The following is a 15,680-nucleotide window of genomic DNA, read 5'->3' on the forward strand; positions in this document are numbered from 1 at the left end:
AATTTTTTAAACATTATCCTATTTTGTTCTTTCTGCACAATATATATCTATAAGCAATAAATATCAATAAAAAGCCACATTTATGCAGTTTATAAAAATATATATTTTACTATATAAATATATTACGAAACGCGAGATAAAAAATAATGAAAATGAAAATTTTTATGTACGGGTCAGCTTGCATTATTCGATGAGGTGAGGTAAAGGTACTACCCGCTATGCAGTGGAGTTCGTCTAGTAATACAGAAATATACTTATTCTAATAACGTTTACACATGTAGGTATATCACGACCCAGTACAGAAAATTGTAAAAGTCCTATAATATAGATTATTTTGATTGTAAAATAAAATTGCATGTGACTTATATTGCAAAAAAATGTCTTAATCACTTTCTCCACTCCTAAAGCAGTTCTGCATGTATAGGCTTGAAGATTTTTTAGTTTACTAGCAGAATTTAGTTACGTCCTTTGGGCCCCCTTAAATCGGTTTTACCCATCCATAAAATATAAAATAAAAATCGTCATATTCTTCCTTTCAGTATCAATGATAGTTAGTTATTGCGCAATAGTGCCATAAAAAATAAACTAGATTCGTATTAGCATTAAACATTAATGATTTTTGAACTAAGACATTGCTTTTGTACAAAGGAGAACCTCAAAAAATGGTCTGACTAGACGAAAACATGTGTATCGGGACTAGTACTCGAGGCTCTCAAAAAGTGTAGCTATTTTGAGTTATTCAATAAAACAACATGAATAGTCTGAATTTAATTATGTATATATCACAACATCCACTGCATAAGCACATCAGTTCCGCACATTTAATTTAAAAGTCTTTTTTTACGATTGCACCTTACGCGGCACTGTTTTTTACAGCTGCATCCGACAATTTCGAGGCATGTTTCTGCAGCAACAGGCAACGTTGCGGGCAAGTAGGCTCCCAAATCCCAATTGTTACAGACTTTCGTCCAGCCACAAGTAGCAAATAATGGCAAATTTTGAATTGGGTTTACTTAGTTAACCCCATAAATGGACACCTTGATATACCTATAACCCTTACAAAAATGGTGCAAGGCAGCTTTTGTCGGTGAAATGCTGTTAATTTGGCGGTCTTTTTTGGTTAATAACTATTTTCGGCATTCGTTAACCAAAGTACAGGACGCAGATCTGGGGGCCGATTTTTGAGTCTCACTGTCACTAAAATACCGGTTGAAAACGGTGAATTGCCTATTATTTTCAGTGACAATTTTCTGAATTCGAACGCCGTGAGACTCAAAAATCGGCCCCCTGGAATAATAAATATGTCAAGTAAGAATTATCCATAAATTATGCAAATCATATAGATAACTACTAACTATTTCACAAGATGTATTAGGATCAGATGTATATATCTGATCTATCATATCAATCGCTCATTTCATGTAATATAAATAGTTAAATTCAGACTATATAGGAGTATGTTGTTTAATTTGAAGTACTCTAAATAACTACACTTTTTGAGAGCTTTGAGTACCTTAACCTCACCTCATCGAATCATACAAGCTGACCCGTACCGTACATCAAGATCGCCGTGCCACGTCACTTTTATTATTTTTTATCTCGCGTTTCGTAATGTATAAATATATAACAAACTATATATTTTTATAAACTACATAAATGTGGCTTTTCATTCATATTTATTGCTTTTAGGTATATATTGTATAGAAAGAACAAAATAGGATAATGTTATAAAAAAGTTACCACATTTAATTTTTTTTTTTATTTTTGTATTTTTTTTATTTTAAGTACATTAATCACTAAAATAGCCATAAAATACAATGATTACGGCTTTCGTGTGTTAAAAATAGTGATTATACCCGAAATCATTGACAAAACTTATTGAAGTGAGCATTCGTATCACCCTATCGGGCGATGTAAATTATTTTTTATCACTCGTCGTATAATATATTTCTACAACAAATTATACATTTTATAAAACTAGATAAATATAGCTATTAAATTATATTTTTTATTTAGAAAAAACCATTACAGTTTTCATAAAATGTGCAATAATATGTATAAAAAAAAATCTCATTTTCAGATTTTCCCATTTTATTTTGTATTTTTGTTCTAAAATACATTTTTTTTGTTCCAAAAATGAATTCCTCGTCCTTCATTTATCCGAAAATGATATGTCGCATGCCCTATTTTGTATAGTTTTTGAGAAATATGGTTTCAATGGAAGCGCGGAGGCGCCAGCCTTCCCCCCCTCCTCCCTCCTAAATTAAGGGGGGCTCTCGATGCCTCCCGATCTTTATCTACTCAGGGCCACCCAATGAACAACTGTGCCAAGTCTCAGTGCTTAATCATAAAATGCAGGGTTCCCATACAAGACATAGCAATAGCGTCCCCAGTATATGCATTCCATACATACTTAGTTCAATCTCATTTCAATCTTTTCATTGACAGACGAAGATACAAGTTTTTTTAAAAGTGTTTTCATGTCAGTACTTTAATAACAATAAGTAGGTATTTTACTTAAGATACTTTTTTGCTAAAAAATATTTAGAGAGCCAAATTAATGTTTAACTCAATGTTACGGAGGATTTGCATTAACTACAACCACTACAACGAAGACTTTACTTATTTAAGAAGTATTTTATAAATGCGCAGTTAAAATAACGATTAAAATATCACCATTTATAAGATATCGCACCTATCTCACTTATTTCCGTACAAATAAAGTCAAATTTTGAACGACTTTAATAAATTGACGTTGTCATCTCAAGTTCATATGATACAGCACAAAATAGCTGGTGTTTAGTGTTATTTTGTATAAACACTGTTCTCATGAGCCATGATGACGTAGCACAATTGGTAGGCCGATTATATCCCCACTGACAACAAATCGGTCTTATGTCTTAACTTAACAAGTATAAGTAACTACTTCGATCACGAATAGTCAGTACGTATCTCGAGGTCACGCTACACCGGTTCCATCAATTCGGTTGGCGGCTGACGTAACTAATTGACACACGATTCGTGTTTGTCTCCGCTGCGCCCGCGCCGCCAGTCTTGCCCAGCGCGCCGAGTCAGAAACTCGCACCATGTCCGACAAACGCTTCTCGCGCGCCGAGGTCGCCTCATACAACCAGAAAGACAACGTTGTCTTAATTATCCACAACCACGTGTACGATGTCAAAGCGTTCCTCGACGAACATCCTGGCGGCCATGAGGTCCTAGTCAACGTTGTCGGTAAAGATGCGTCAGAAGACTTCGACGATATCGGACACAGTCTAGACGCTAAGGAGCTAATGAAGAAATACAGAATCGGCGAGCTGGTCGATGAGGATAAAACGCCTGAGAAAAAACGACCCCAATACAATAACGTTACTACCGTTAAAGAAGAAGGTTTTTTAGCTGCTTGGAAGCTGCCCATCTTCCTTGGGATCATAGCGACAGTGGTTTGGCAATACTTCTTCAACTAGTGAAGTGATTGACTGCGTAATTTTAAGAGTGAAGTGATTTTATTCTAATGTTGACTTTTTTATTTTAATAAATATATTTAAATCATTCGTTTTGGACGTCACTGCAGTAGATAGCGAGCTCATTAGTTATCTAATCTGCTTAGAGTTATCTCTTATCTTCCAACAATTTATACTTAGTTAAACGTCTTTTGTGTTTTATGGTATTTTCTAGATGTTTCGAGGATTTTATTTAATGGCTATATTGGCCGTGTTTTGATCTTTTGTTGAAATAGTCTCCCATAAAAATGGCCATATTATTGTCAGGTTAACATTCTTTACTTACCAACATCATCATCATCATCACAAGCAATATTTAGCAAAAACCGTTTAAAATACAAAGAAAAAAAGGAAGTTTTATAAGTACATATATATTATATATTATATTATATTACCATTAGGCAAATACATATGTAACTCTGTACAGACAGATAGTCTAAGAAAAAAACGTACTTCAGTAGGTACTATTGAGAAAAAGGTACGGTGGCCTAGATGGCGTTACACCTTTGGGGTACGCTCGGCTAGATGGCGCTAATATTAATATTGACATTTTAACACATATCATGCTAAGAATATGTGCCAATTTGTCAAAACTGAGGTCCAAAAGTTTTAAGCCTGTGTCGAGAGATGGCAGTATAATGAATGCACTGTGCACATTTTACTTTGATAGTAACTCTCTATAATACTCTATCCTCTTTGCCAGTAGGTATACCAGAATTTCTTATGTAATTTCGTATATGTATGAAGACACTAAAATAACAGTTCGTTTACCTAATCTACTGTCTGATCAAACACAGGTGTTTGTATCTTTGGTATAAAATTACAGAAAATTACGTATATTGTATACCATTATTGTTTTCCAGTTTTTGTCATGCAATTGAGTAATTAAAACTGGGTTTACATAAAATCCATATTGCGCAAGGTCATATTAACAGGCTTTAAAATGATCTACTGTTATAGTATTTTATGCAACTGGTGGTTAAAAGAGGTCAACAAAGGTGAGTGGCGTGGGTAACAATTTGAGGCGAAGCCGAAAATTGTTAATAAAGACGCCACGAGCATTTTTTGACTCAGTTAAACACCGTTGCATACAATACTTTTTCTACGACCAAGCACTTATTTTGAAAGAAAATTATAAATCAACAAATACCTACTTTCAGTCATCTTAGTTATCTAGTGGACCGCCTACCATTTTGAATATGCAGTTTGAGTGCAAACATGAAAATAAAACTATCTATGGTATGGTTCTTTGAAGCCTGGCCACTAAGACGAATCGAGCCGAGTTGAATCGAGTTCTCATACATTTGAATACGATTCGACGCGTCGCCAATGAACGCAGCAGAAAACGAAGGAGTCTCGACTCTGCGAATTGGTTTGTTAAGTTGGTAGCAATGTATTTACTGAACTGTAACAGCTATATCGTGCTATTTCTACTAAATGTTTTCAGGGTATAGACTAGATAGACTTGTCCTGACATCTTTTATGTAGGGTTTTTAAGTTCTATGCACGACCTTGTAACTCACGAATAACAGTACGGGAGTAGAAAAAATCATTTAGGTCAGACATTTCGTAATTTTCGTAATCAACCAAGTACATTAAGGTCTGGTTTTGGCTGCTTTATATCTATCCATTAAAAAGTTACATAAATTCATCATATCATAAATGATGTAGGTATCTTATCTACATACGATAATTTAGTAGGGTCGCAGATACAATGATTTTTTTACGAGTTAGGAGGCAAACAAGGATATGGATCTCTTATATGGTAAGCCCATTACTGCCGCGCCCATGGACACCCGAAACATTGGAAGGGTTGTAGTAAAGCTCTTTTGTTGAAGGAGTTAACGTCCTATATGCCTGGAAATATCGCAGGCGAAAGTTCATTCCACAGTTCAGGGTGGCTAGCCGAATGGCACAATCGCTCACGAAACGAAGCGCTAGTAGATATCTATCTCTATCGCGCTTGCGTATTGGCGCGACAGAGCCAGCGGCGTATCGCTTTCGTTTGGCGTCGTTTCGAAATGCCATTCGGCTACAGAAATGCCATTGGATTGTCAGAATCTGGGTACGTAGCCGAATGGCACATACGCTCACGAAACGAAACGCTCGTAGATATCTATCTCTATCGCTCTTGCGTATTGGCGCGACAGAGCCAGACTACCTTTCGCGGCGGCGTTTCGTTTTCGTTCCGCGACACAGAAATGCCATTCGGCTGCGGCACCAGGGTCTACCGCGAAACAAAATCGCAGGCATCTTTCTCTTTTATCTGACAAACTAATTAGTGACAGAGAAAAATGCGTGCAATTTCCGTTCACTGTTCGTAGGTCTCATTATTCCATATCTATGGACAAAATGTAGCGCTTTATGTCTAAAGGTTCCTTTGGCAGAGCGAAAGAAGCATTTTATCAGAATTTCAGTTGAAAAGGTGCAAAAAGAACTAAGACATAGAATAAATAATAGGAAAAGTTCTTACAGGAAGGATTCTTTCAGTCTTCCTCTAAAACCGAAGTTTGAAAGCAGATTAGGGTTGCATAGTATTTATTTCCTCTTTTTTCGAATGAGTGTCATAAATCACGTAATTATCGTAAGCGTTTGTGTATCAAGTTATGCTAATCCTATAACTGCTACGTAGGAATGTAAGCCGAACGTTGCCGGAATCTCCCGATCGGCCACGAAAGCCACATGTAGTCAAGGTATTCATAAATCAATAGGTGCAATAAGAGCCGCCGCTACGTGACGCTCATCCAGAACAAACCTTTGCCGCCGACTATCAATCCTATGGGAATCTGGTTTGCAATCCGTCAGCATATATTCGACGTGGATAAATCAGAGGTGGGCTATTTCACCAGCGACGTTGATACTAAGTACATACAGTTGATACAAGTCTTGACATTGACAGTTTTGTGCACATTTCTGGGTTGGTAAGTAACGTTGTTACTCAGCGTCAATAGTGTCAATACTTTCTTGTTGAACAGGCAATGAACGGCGAAGTGTCACTGTTGGTCATGGAAGGTCAGTGGTCAGTGAGTCAGAAGGTCAGTGGAATTAGGTCACTGGTGATCTTGGCTGGAGCCATAACATGGCTTTTTTATGTACATAATAGGCAGCAAACGAGCAGACGAGCCGCCTGATGGGAAGCAGTTATCGCCGCCCATGGACATAAGCAACATCAGGGGAGTCACTTATGCGTTGCCGACCTTTGAGAACCCTAAATACCTCGCAAGGGGAACACCTCAGAAGGTAGCTCATTCCACAACTTGCATGTTCTTGGCAAAAACGAGCGAGAGGCCCGTTTGTTCTTTGTTTGCCACGTGTCCAAAAAGTGAGGATGAACTTTATACATCCAATAGTTCCAATACCAACATGTTTTTTTATCAATCGTATTATTGACCAGTATTTTGGTAGTTTGACTATCTCCTACTCAACACAACGAACCCATGTACAAAATGAACCATTATTCGCGACTCTGTCCGTCTGTCAGTAGTCGCTAATCCAATTATAATGAGAAATACGATATCTATTATTTATGATTAGCGCCACAGGCATTAGAGGCATTAGAAGTATTAACATTTTTATTAGTCATGCCTGAGTGATAAGATAAAGTGCTGCTATACTCTCGCACACCAATGGAAAAGAGAAGTTTAATTACTAATAACTAATGTTTAACAACGAGACAACAAAATTGTAAAATATCAATAAATATTCGCTCGGTTCTATTTTATTATAAATCACGTCTTTAGATAAACAAAAACTCTTATAAATACAAAAAAAAAAAAACTTAATTTCTGGCCGGGATTCGAAGCCCTGACACCTGCGATCTGTCTGCGAACATTAGACCGACCTCGTACGACTGAGCTACGCGGAGCCGACGCGCGGTCGCGAAATTATCGACCATATTTATATTACTAACATATTTATTACTAACGCGAAAGAAAAACGCACGAAAACTCGAAAATTCGCGTTTTCCGGGATCTAAGGCTACGCTAGATCGATTCTTCACCCCCGAAACCCCCCCACATAACAAATTTCAGCGAAATCGTTAGAGCGGTCTCCGAGATCGTCGGTATATATACCTATATAAGAAAGGTAGGTGTAGGTATATATATAAGAAAGTAAGCAACGTACTCATAACTAAATTTAAAAACACCATACAGTAAAAGTAATATATTATTAAGAAATATGTAGATATAATGTTGTATAGTAATAGTACCTACAGAATAGAATACGCAATAGTGCAAAGTAGATCTAAAAACTAATAAGTAATAATAGTAGTGAATCTTACGTATGCACCTACCCAATGGCAAACAAGATATTACAGTGCTGTATTGTCTTGTTTGCCATTGCTAGTAAATAATATAATTAGATATAGAACCTTATGTATTAGGAGCCTCGTCTGCCAACAAACCATACTCTGGTTTGGCAGAAGTTAAAGTTTAGTTTTAAGTTTTAGTTTTGAATAAACATTTATTTCATTATTTTTTCATTATTTCATTTCATTTCATATAAATAAATAAATGTACAGGAATTGCTCGTTTAAAGGTATAAATAAGATACATACAATATAATTCGAACTGCGACATTGACCGTACCTAATCACAACGTTCTTAGGTGCTTCTACGGTCGACGTATGGCTGTTGCGCAATATCAGCTAATTGAGCATACATCATTATATTGGTTGTATTACGATCGCTTACAGCGCAATATTGTATCAACCCAGTGCGGGCTATGTCACCACACACTTGACACTGACATTTGGCGCCACCCTATTAATATTAGTTATGACAGATAGCGCCACCCTATTAGTCCATTGCACAGATAAAGAATTTCATACGTGATAGCGAGAAGATGATTTTTTCTCTCTCTCTCTCTCTCTCATATATGAATGTTAGTGACAGTGACAGGCCTATGCGCTTGCACAGGCGCCGCCTGGCGAAACAAAACTAAAATGTCAGTGTGCCTTCTCATTCTGTGCCTATTTCCGAGTTGATAAGTAACATTGTTAGTATCTATCTAACAAGTTTAATGTTTATATATTAATTATGTATTATATGAGTATTAGGGGCATTTCACACCAAGCGGACAGCGAAAAAAATGTCATGTCATAGAATTTGCTGATATTTGGAATAGGTATACTACTTGATGTCATGAGTTTACGTATATTTTTATTTGGCTCCGTTTCCGGTTTGGATGCATTTAAAAAATGGACGAAATCGGAGGAGAGGTTTTTTAAAATGCTGATAAAGGTGTCTTCATGTAAGAAATTTAAAATTAAGTTCAATATTGATTTTTGTAGAATTTTAATGGGGTTTTCTTATGGTTTTAATCATTTAATTTTTTTTAATTTTTTTCATATAAAATTTTAAAATTTTTTTTATATGAAGTTTGACCATTTTTAAAAATTTTATTTTTACTTTAAAATGTAGCTTATTATTCACTAAAATCACCAAAAAAGTTTGAGAGTGGGATCTGCATTAGTTTCGGCGATACGTGAATTTAAGTGACAAAGTGCCGCTCCTAGCGTAGTACTAGGGATAGTGGGGATTGATTAGAAACTCAGTCAAGTAAACGTTTTTACTTAGAAATGAGAAATAATAAGCTCGAAATTAATATATAACTACAGCTTGGTTACGTTGGCCTGAGTACAGAGTGATAAAGTGATGTTACGTACAACTAATGTGGTGAGTGTCAATTTTGTAGTTTTTGCGGTGGTTTGTTATACAGAGTGTCCCATATAACACACGCCAATGACACTGGAGGTAGACCGCCCATAAATGGCATAAATATCTGTTCACTAAGTAGAATTCTTGTTGCCCAAAGCTGGCTTGTAGAATTGACTTTTAAATGATGCCTTTTAATCACAAATGTTAAATAAATTTAAGGATTTGATTTAGTTTGATGACTTTGATGTTTTGCAAAACGCAAAATGCCCAAACACAACATTATTGAAAATGTTTGTGTCTTACTCGGTGACAAAATTGGTTTAACCTAGTTACGGGGCTTGAAATCCTCGCAACACTCAAGTTTCTACATTTTGAACCACTCAATACGCTCACGGTTCAATATTGGAATCTTTCCTTTGCTCGAGAATCAATATTAACACGTGTGGTTAAACAGTAACATTAAAATTGGACAGTGTTATGGAATAAGCGATCAAGCGACAGTTAGTTGAAATCGAGAAAATGAGCTAGAAAGATTTGAAATTTGAATCAGTTGTTGTAAGTTCATTTACAAAGCAAAAAAGTTAATTTTGACATTGAACCTATAAAAGTGTTCATAATTTAAATAGAAAAAAAAATAACACCATACCTATTCTAGTTTCGAAGTTATTAACGTTTTTCCGCTTGATTCTTTATTGAAATAATACTGCGATGAGGTTAATTTATTTCGCCGTAGCGTACTATGAGACATATTTTGTCGCTTGATTCTTTAATGCAAATTGTTAGAGGTAAAGTGAATACTGGAATAAAATAAAATTCCATATATTTGAGTAAATAGTGCCATTGTAAATAAATCAACAACAATGTTTTCCTCCACATCCACAATGATTAGGACTAATCCGTCTAACAATTTAGTTTTGTTGTGCAATCAACTTTTTTTAATAAATGTCAAAAAAATCAGCATATATGGCAAAATTGGCATTCAATAATAATTCATTAGTACTAGCCAGGATTACACACATAAGATATTATGATATAACAAAACCGCTTGATACTTAGTTCTCATTAAGCGAAATATCCTGCAATTTCAAATATGTAACAACGAATTAAACGACACCATTAGGGCGGTTAAATCGATTTTGCGTTTATAAATCATCAAAACTTTAAACCAAAACGAATTAATAACATCTTTATGGCGTTTAACTCGATTTTGCGATTTAGAATATACGCTTATTATAATTTGTAAAAGTAAATTTGGCGTTCAATTCGTTTTTACGTAACGACTTAGTACACACGGCCATACAAATTTTAACGTGTCGCTTGATTCTACCCCTTAAAATAAGGCTGTAAGCATGATTTTTCAACAAAAAAAATAGTCAATACACATACATTATCACATTATCACAATACATTATCACATTTATATCCGAACTGCATTCATAACTTTTTTTTCGGATTTTGGCGCTTAGTTCGCTATTCCATAACACCGTCCAAATATTGTATGTAAATAGGAATTATCACCTTATAAATGCCACATAAAAAAAATAGAATTAGGAAATCTGCAATCGGTTGCTAATGCTACTTAGTGAAAAGATATTTATGTCATTTATGGGCGGTCTACCTCCAGTGTCATTGGCGTGTGTTATATGGGACACTCTGTATAACAAACCACCGCAAAAACTACAAAATTGACACTCAACAAATTAGTTGTACGTAACATAACTTTATCACTCTGTACTGGACATAAACCGATTTTGGGGACTTTGACCTTGAATAATTTCCGACGCAGACACGAGATTTCCTGAGACTTAAGGTTACGTACAGGCCAACGTAACCAAGCTGTAGTTATATATTAATTTCGAGCTTATTATTTCTCATTTCTAAGTAAAAACGTTTACTTGACTGAGTTTCTAATGAATCCCCACTATCCCTAGTACTACGCTAGGAGCGGCACTTTGTCACTTAAATTCACGTATCGCCGAAACTAATGCAGATCCCACTCTCAAACTTTTTTGGTGATTTTAACGAATAATAAGCTATATTTTAAAGTAGAAATAAAATTTTTGAAAATGGTCAAACTTTATATAAAAAATATTATAAATTTTTATTTCCGGTTTTTTGTATGAAAAAAATTGAAAAAAATTAAATGATTAAAACCATAAGAAAACCCCATTAAAATTCTACAAAAATCAATATTCAACTTAATTTTAAATTTCTTACACGACACCATTATCAGCGTTTTAAAAAACCTCTCCTCCGATTTCGTTCATTTTTTAAATGCGTCCAAACCGGAAACGGAGCCAAATAAAAATAAAATAAAAATATACGTAAACTCATGACATCAAGTAGTATAACTATTCTAAATATCAGCAAATTCTATGACATGACATTTTTTTCGCTGTCCGCTTGGTGTGAAATAATACCCCTAATATGTATATATCATTAAATTATATTTATGTATTATTTGATGTAAGTATGTATTAGATTTCTGATTTTCTTTTCTGTTCTTTTGTTTTCAATGCACCGCCTACAATCTTCTCTGCTTTGCCTTAAGGTTGACTGGTAGAGAATGCCTCATGGCAAGTTCGCTTTTTGTACATTAAGTTTGTCTTTGTGCAATAAAGTTTAAATAAATAAATAAATAAGATTGTTAGTCAGCGTGAATATTTCCTTGTTGAACTGGGGGGTTACCATGACGTACTAAAGACGTTCAGTTTAGGTTGAGAGAAAGGGACACAGCTATAGCAGTTACATAGCTCCGTCCCTCTCTCTTTAGCACGTCATGGTAACCCCCCAGGAACAGCGAAGCGTCACTGTCGGGCGACAGTTGTCACTGTTGTGAAATAGGCCACAAAGAAAATGATTTAGAGCGCGATTCGAACTTTAAAGATAGGTGAAAATTGGATATAAATACGATATGTATCGGATATAAAGTATTGAGGATTGAGTATGTATGTCAGTGTCAAGAGTGTCGTTTCTGCCCCACCGTTAGTAAAGTAGGCAAACGGAAGATTTCGGGGCAAATATGTTTAACATTAAAATGGAAATGGATATAAACATGAAATAAACGTCATATACAAAGAAAAAGTGTTCTTAGAGTGGAAATGGATATTTTCATATAAAAAATTATGACACATTCCATTCCATAAAGAAAATTAAAATTTTGAAAAAAACCCCGACCGCGACACAGTTGTCCGACTTTCATGAAACGTGGCTAAGAACACTCCCGACTAACTCAGCTTTCAAATAATAAAAACTAAATCTAAATCGGTTCATCCGTTCGGGAACTACGATGTCACAGACAGACACACAGACAGACAGACACACACACATAGACAGACACGTCAAACTTATAACACCCCGTCGTTTTTGCGTCGGGGGTTAAAAAGTACTAAAAACATCAAGATTTAATAAATTAAAAATGTTGATGATGCCTGTTAAAATACGCAGGGCAAACACGTCTTTGTGGTCAACAAGCTAAGAGGTACCCAATAGGACACTTTGTTTTTAGGGTTCCGTAGTCAACTAGGAACCTTTATAGTTTCGCCATGTCTGTCTGTCCGTCCGTCCGTCCGTCCGCGGATAATCTCAGTAACCGTTAGCACTAGGAAGCTGAAATTTGGTACCAATATGTATATCAATCACGCCAACAAAGTGCAAAAATAAAAAATGGAAAAAAATGTTTTATTAGGGTACTCCCCCTACATGTAAAGTGGGGGCTGATTTTTTTTTCATTCCAGCCCCAATGTGTGATATATTGTTGGATAGGTATTTAAAAATGAATAAGGGTTTACTAAGATAGTTTTTTGATAATATTAATATTTTCGGAAATAATCGCTCCTAAAGGAAAAAAAGTGCGTCCCCTCCACCCCTCTAACTTTTGAACCATATGTTTAAAAAATATGAAAAAAATCACAAAAGTAGAACTTATAAAGACTTTCTAGGAAAATTGTTTTGAACTTGATAGGTTCAGTAGTTTTTGAGAAAAATACGGAAAACTACGGAACCCTACACTGAGCGTGGCCCGACACGCTCTTGGCCGGTTTTTTTTCTTTATTATAAGACGTTCTTGCACAGACTTGACTCTCAAAATATTTGCTCATTACACAAATATATGCCCTTATAAGGGGCGGCTCATCTCTGCTCTTCTCTTTAGGACTTAGGTGCACATGTAAAGTAATGTTTTAGGTGGTGACCCATTCTTTTCAAAGTTGTCCACCCCACTTTTGTAACATGGGTATTTTTTACGCGATTAATACTCAGAATTGCGAGGTCTTTCGATCCTTACAGGAGAACAAAAATGTCCCAAGATTTCCATACATTTTTCCGAACCTTCCATTGCGTTACCGCCATACAAAATGTATGAAAAAATGGTAACGGAATGGGAGAAAAACACTTTTTTTCTCCTATTAGAATTGAAAGAGCTCAGCGATTCTCAGTGGAAACCACATAAAAAAATTCCAAATAAAAAAAAACGTGGGGTGGACAACTTTGAAAAAAATGGCCCAGGTACACAAATGAGATCTGGTGGTTCCATCTCTGGTGGACTGACCATAACTGTATAAGAGACTAATATTATTTTCAATATTTTTAATTCGCATGAAAGCTTATTCGGTATATACCTATTTGTTATCTACTTCATTGACGATCGTCTCCAAAGTTCTAATTTTATACTCTATTAATTTCATTAGTTTCATTACTTTACCTTTACCTCTTTTGAAAAGAATTTACACTTTAAATCACATTACATAAAAGAACTAAGAAAATTTTTGTATGAAAATTAATGATCTTACTTTAAAGCGTTTTCGTTTCAAATTTAAAAAGATTAAGTTACTATAAAAAATAATTCTTAGTGTTCTTCATTTACTTTTAGAATAGGTATAAAAATATTTATTAAATACAATTTGGTAAAGTCTATGTACAATTCTATAATTTGCTATTTTATTATTTTTCCCCTCACTAGCTCGGAAACACGTGTTTTGTCCTTTAATACTAGTGGGTAAAAATGCATTTTATCCACTAGTAGGTAAAGGAATTTGACCTTGAATAAAGTCAAATTAACTGTTATAAAATTGATAAAAGTAGGTGAATCTAGTAATAAAGATGATTTACCACCTGGGGAACTACTGGAAGCGGTGATAAACGTTGCGTTGTAGTTTCCTCGCTATAGCGAGGGGAAAAGTTTTGTGTTACACTCGGGTGCAAATGTATTTTACTTCTCGTGTGTTAAAAAACTCGCAAGTTCAGGATTCTATTCTCGAACCACTCGCTTCGCTCGTGGTTCAACTATAGAATCCTTTCCTTTGCTCGTTTTTCAATTCCACACTCGGTGTTAAAATACAACTTTGCCCCCTTGTATAACAAATAATCATAAATCATATCCATGGAATATTACCTGTTATAAAAAATACACACTGTAATAATCAACTTGGGAGAATTTGAAATTGGTAACGTATTAATCTGTCAGAACCTAATAATAATCTTTGACGACCGGTCTGGCTCAGTCGGTAGTAGTGACACTGCCTGCTAAGCCGCGGTCCTGGGTTCGAATCCCGGTAAGGGCATTTATTTGTGTGATGAGCTCAGATATTTGTTTCAGAGCCATGGATGTTTTCTATGTATATATTAAGTATGTATTTATCTATTTAAGTATGTATATCGTCACTTAGCACCCATAGTATAAGCTTTGCTTAGTTGGGGGCTAGGTTAATCTGTGTAAGGTGTCCCCAATATTTATTTATTAAAAAAATGTTTTGTCTCCACTGTATCTTTTTTCTGTATCTTTTGCTGAGGTGTGCCAATAAAGAGTATTCTATCTAGAGATGGGCCGAATACGGACTTTGCCGAATACGAATATTAGGCCGAACATTCGGTTCAGCTGTTACCGAACCGAACATTCGGCCGAATATTCGGTTCCGCCATATTTTAAATCCTTAGAGTTTAAAACTTTTCAATGATTAGTTAGTAATGAGTCATCATCATCAGGCCTTGTACATCTTTACAGATGATTTAAGCAGCGTCTCAGATCTAGGGACAGCGGCGCTTGTGGCTATATAACCCGATTCGTGATCGGCATAACCTACCACATCTGTCACAAATAAAACTAGAATTAGTCTCTATCTCTACACGAGCGCGATCCTCGTTATGCCTTATTCCCCGTTTTCGGGCTAAGTTTTGAAACCAGTACCGTTACCATGGGCTGCCCAAGTGAGAGCCGTATTACTTTACTCAGAAAGTAAGTGAGTTTACGTTTGTTTACAATATATTGTGCCTAACTTCACGCCAAAGAAGCTGCTTCTATCCCTTTCTAAGTTTATCAATAAACGGAGAAAGAACTATAAGCGAATGCTACGCCTCTGGTGTTTACGCGATGGAACTAAAATCATAAGTAAATGTAATTTACCTATCGAAATCTGTCAATATAGGGTCTACTGCAAATTTCGAAACATACGCACTGAGGGATTCTTCCTCTTTCACTTTATACTGATAAGAGTAAAAGAGACGCATGTCCACATTTCGA

General features: G+C 35.5%; 1 protein-coding gene across 1 annotated transcript; it reads left to right on the plus strand.

Annotated features, from left to right (window-relative positions):
- Positions 1–2,689: 2,689 nt before the first annotated feature.
- On the plus strand, positions 2,690–3,554 carry LOC125225526 (cytochrome b5-like). Its single transcript, XM_048129281.1, has one exon. The coding sequence runs from the start codon at positions 3,087–3,089 to the stop codon at positions 3,465–3,467; it is 381 nt and encodes a 126-aa protein (XP_047985238.1). The 5' UTR covers positions 2,690–3,086; the 3' UTR covers positions 3,468–3,554.
- The last annotated feature ends 12,126 nt before the right edge of the window (positions 3,555–15,680 follow it).

The sequence above is a fragment of the Leguminivora glycinivorella genome, chromosome 4, assembly GCF_023078275.1.
Source record: "Leguminivora glycinivorella isolate SPB_JAAS2020 chromosome 4, LegGlyc_1.1, whole genome shotgun sequence".
NCBI lineage: Eukaryota > Metazoa > Arthropoda > Insecta > Lepidoptera > Tortricidae > Leguminivora > Leguminivora glycinivorella.

Bases quoted from the DNA above. Each gene is read 5' to 3' on its own strand.
- LOC125225526 (XM_048129281.1), top strand. From the start codon at position 3,087: ATGTCCGACAAACGCTTCTCGCGCGCCGAGGTCGCCTCATACAACCAG.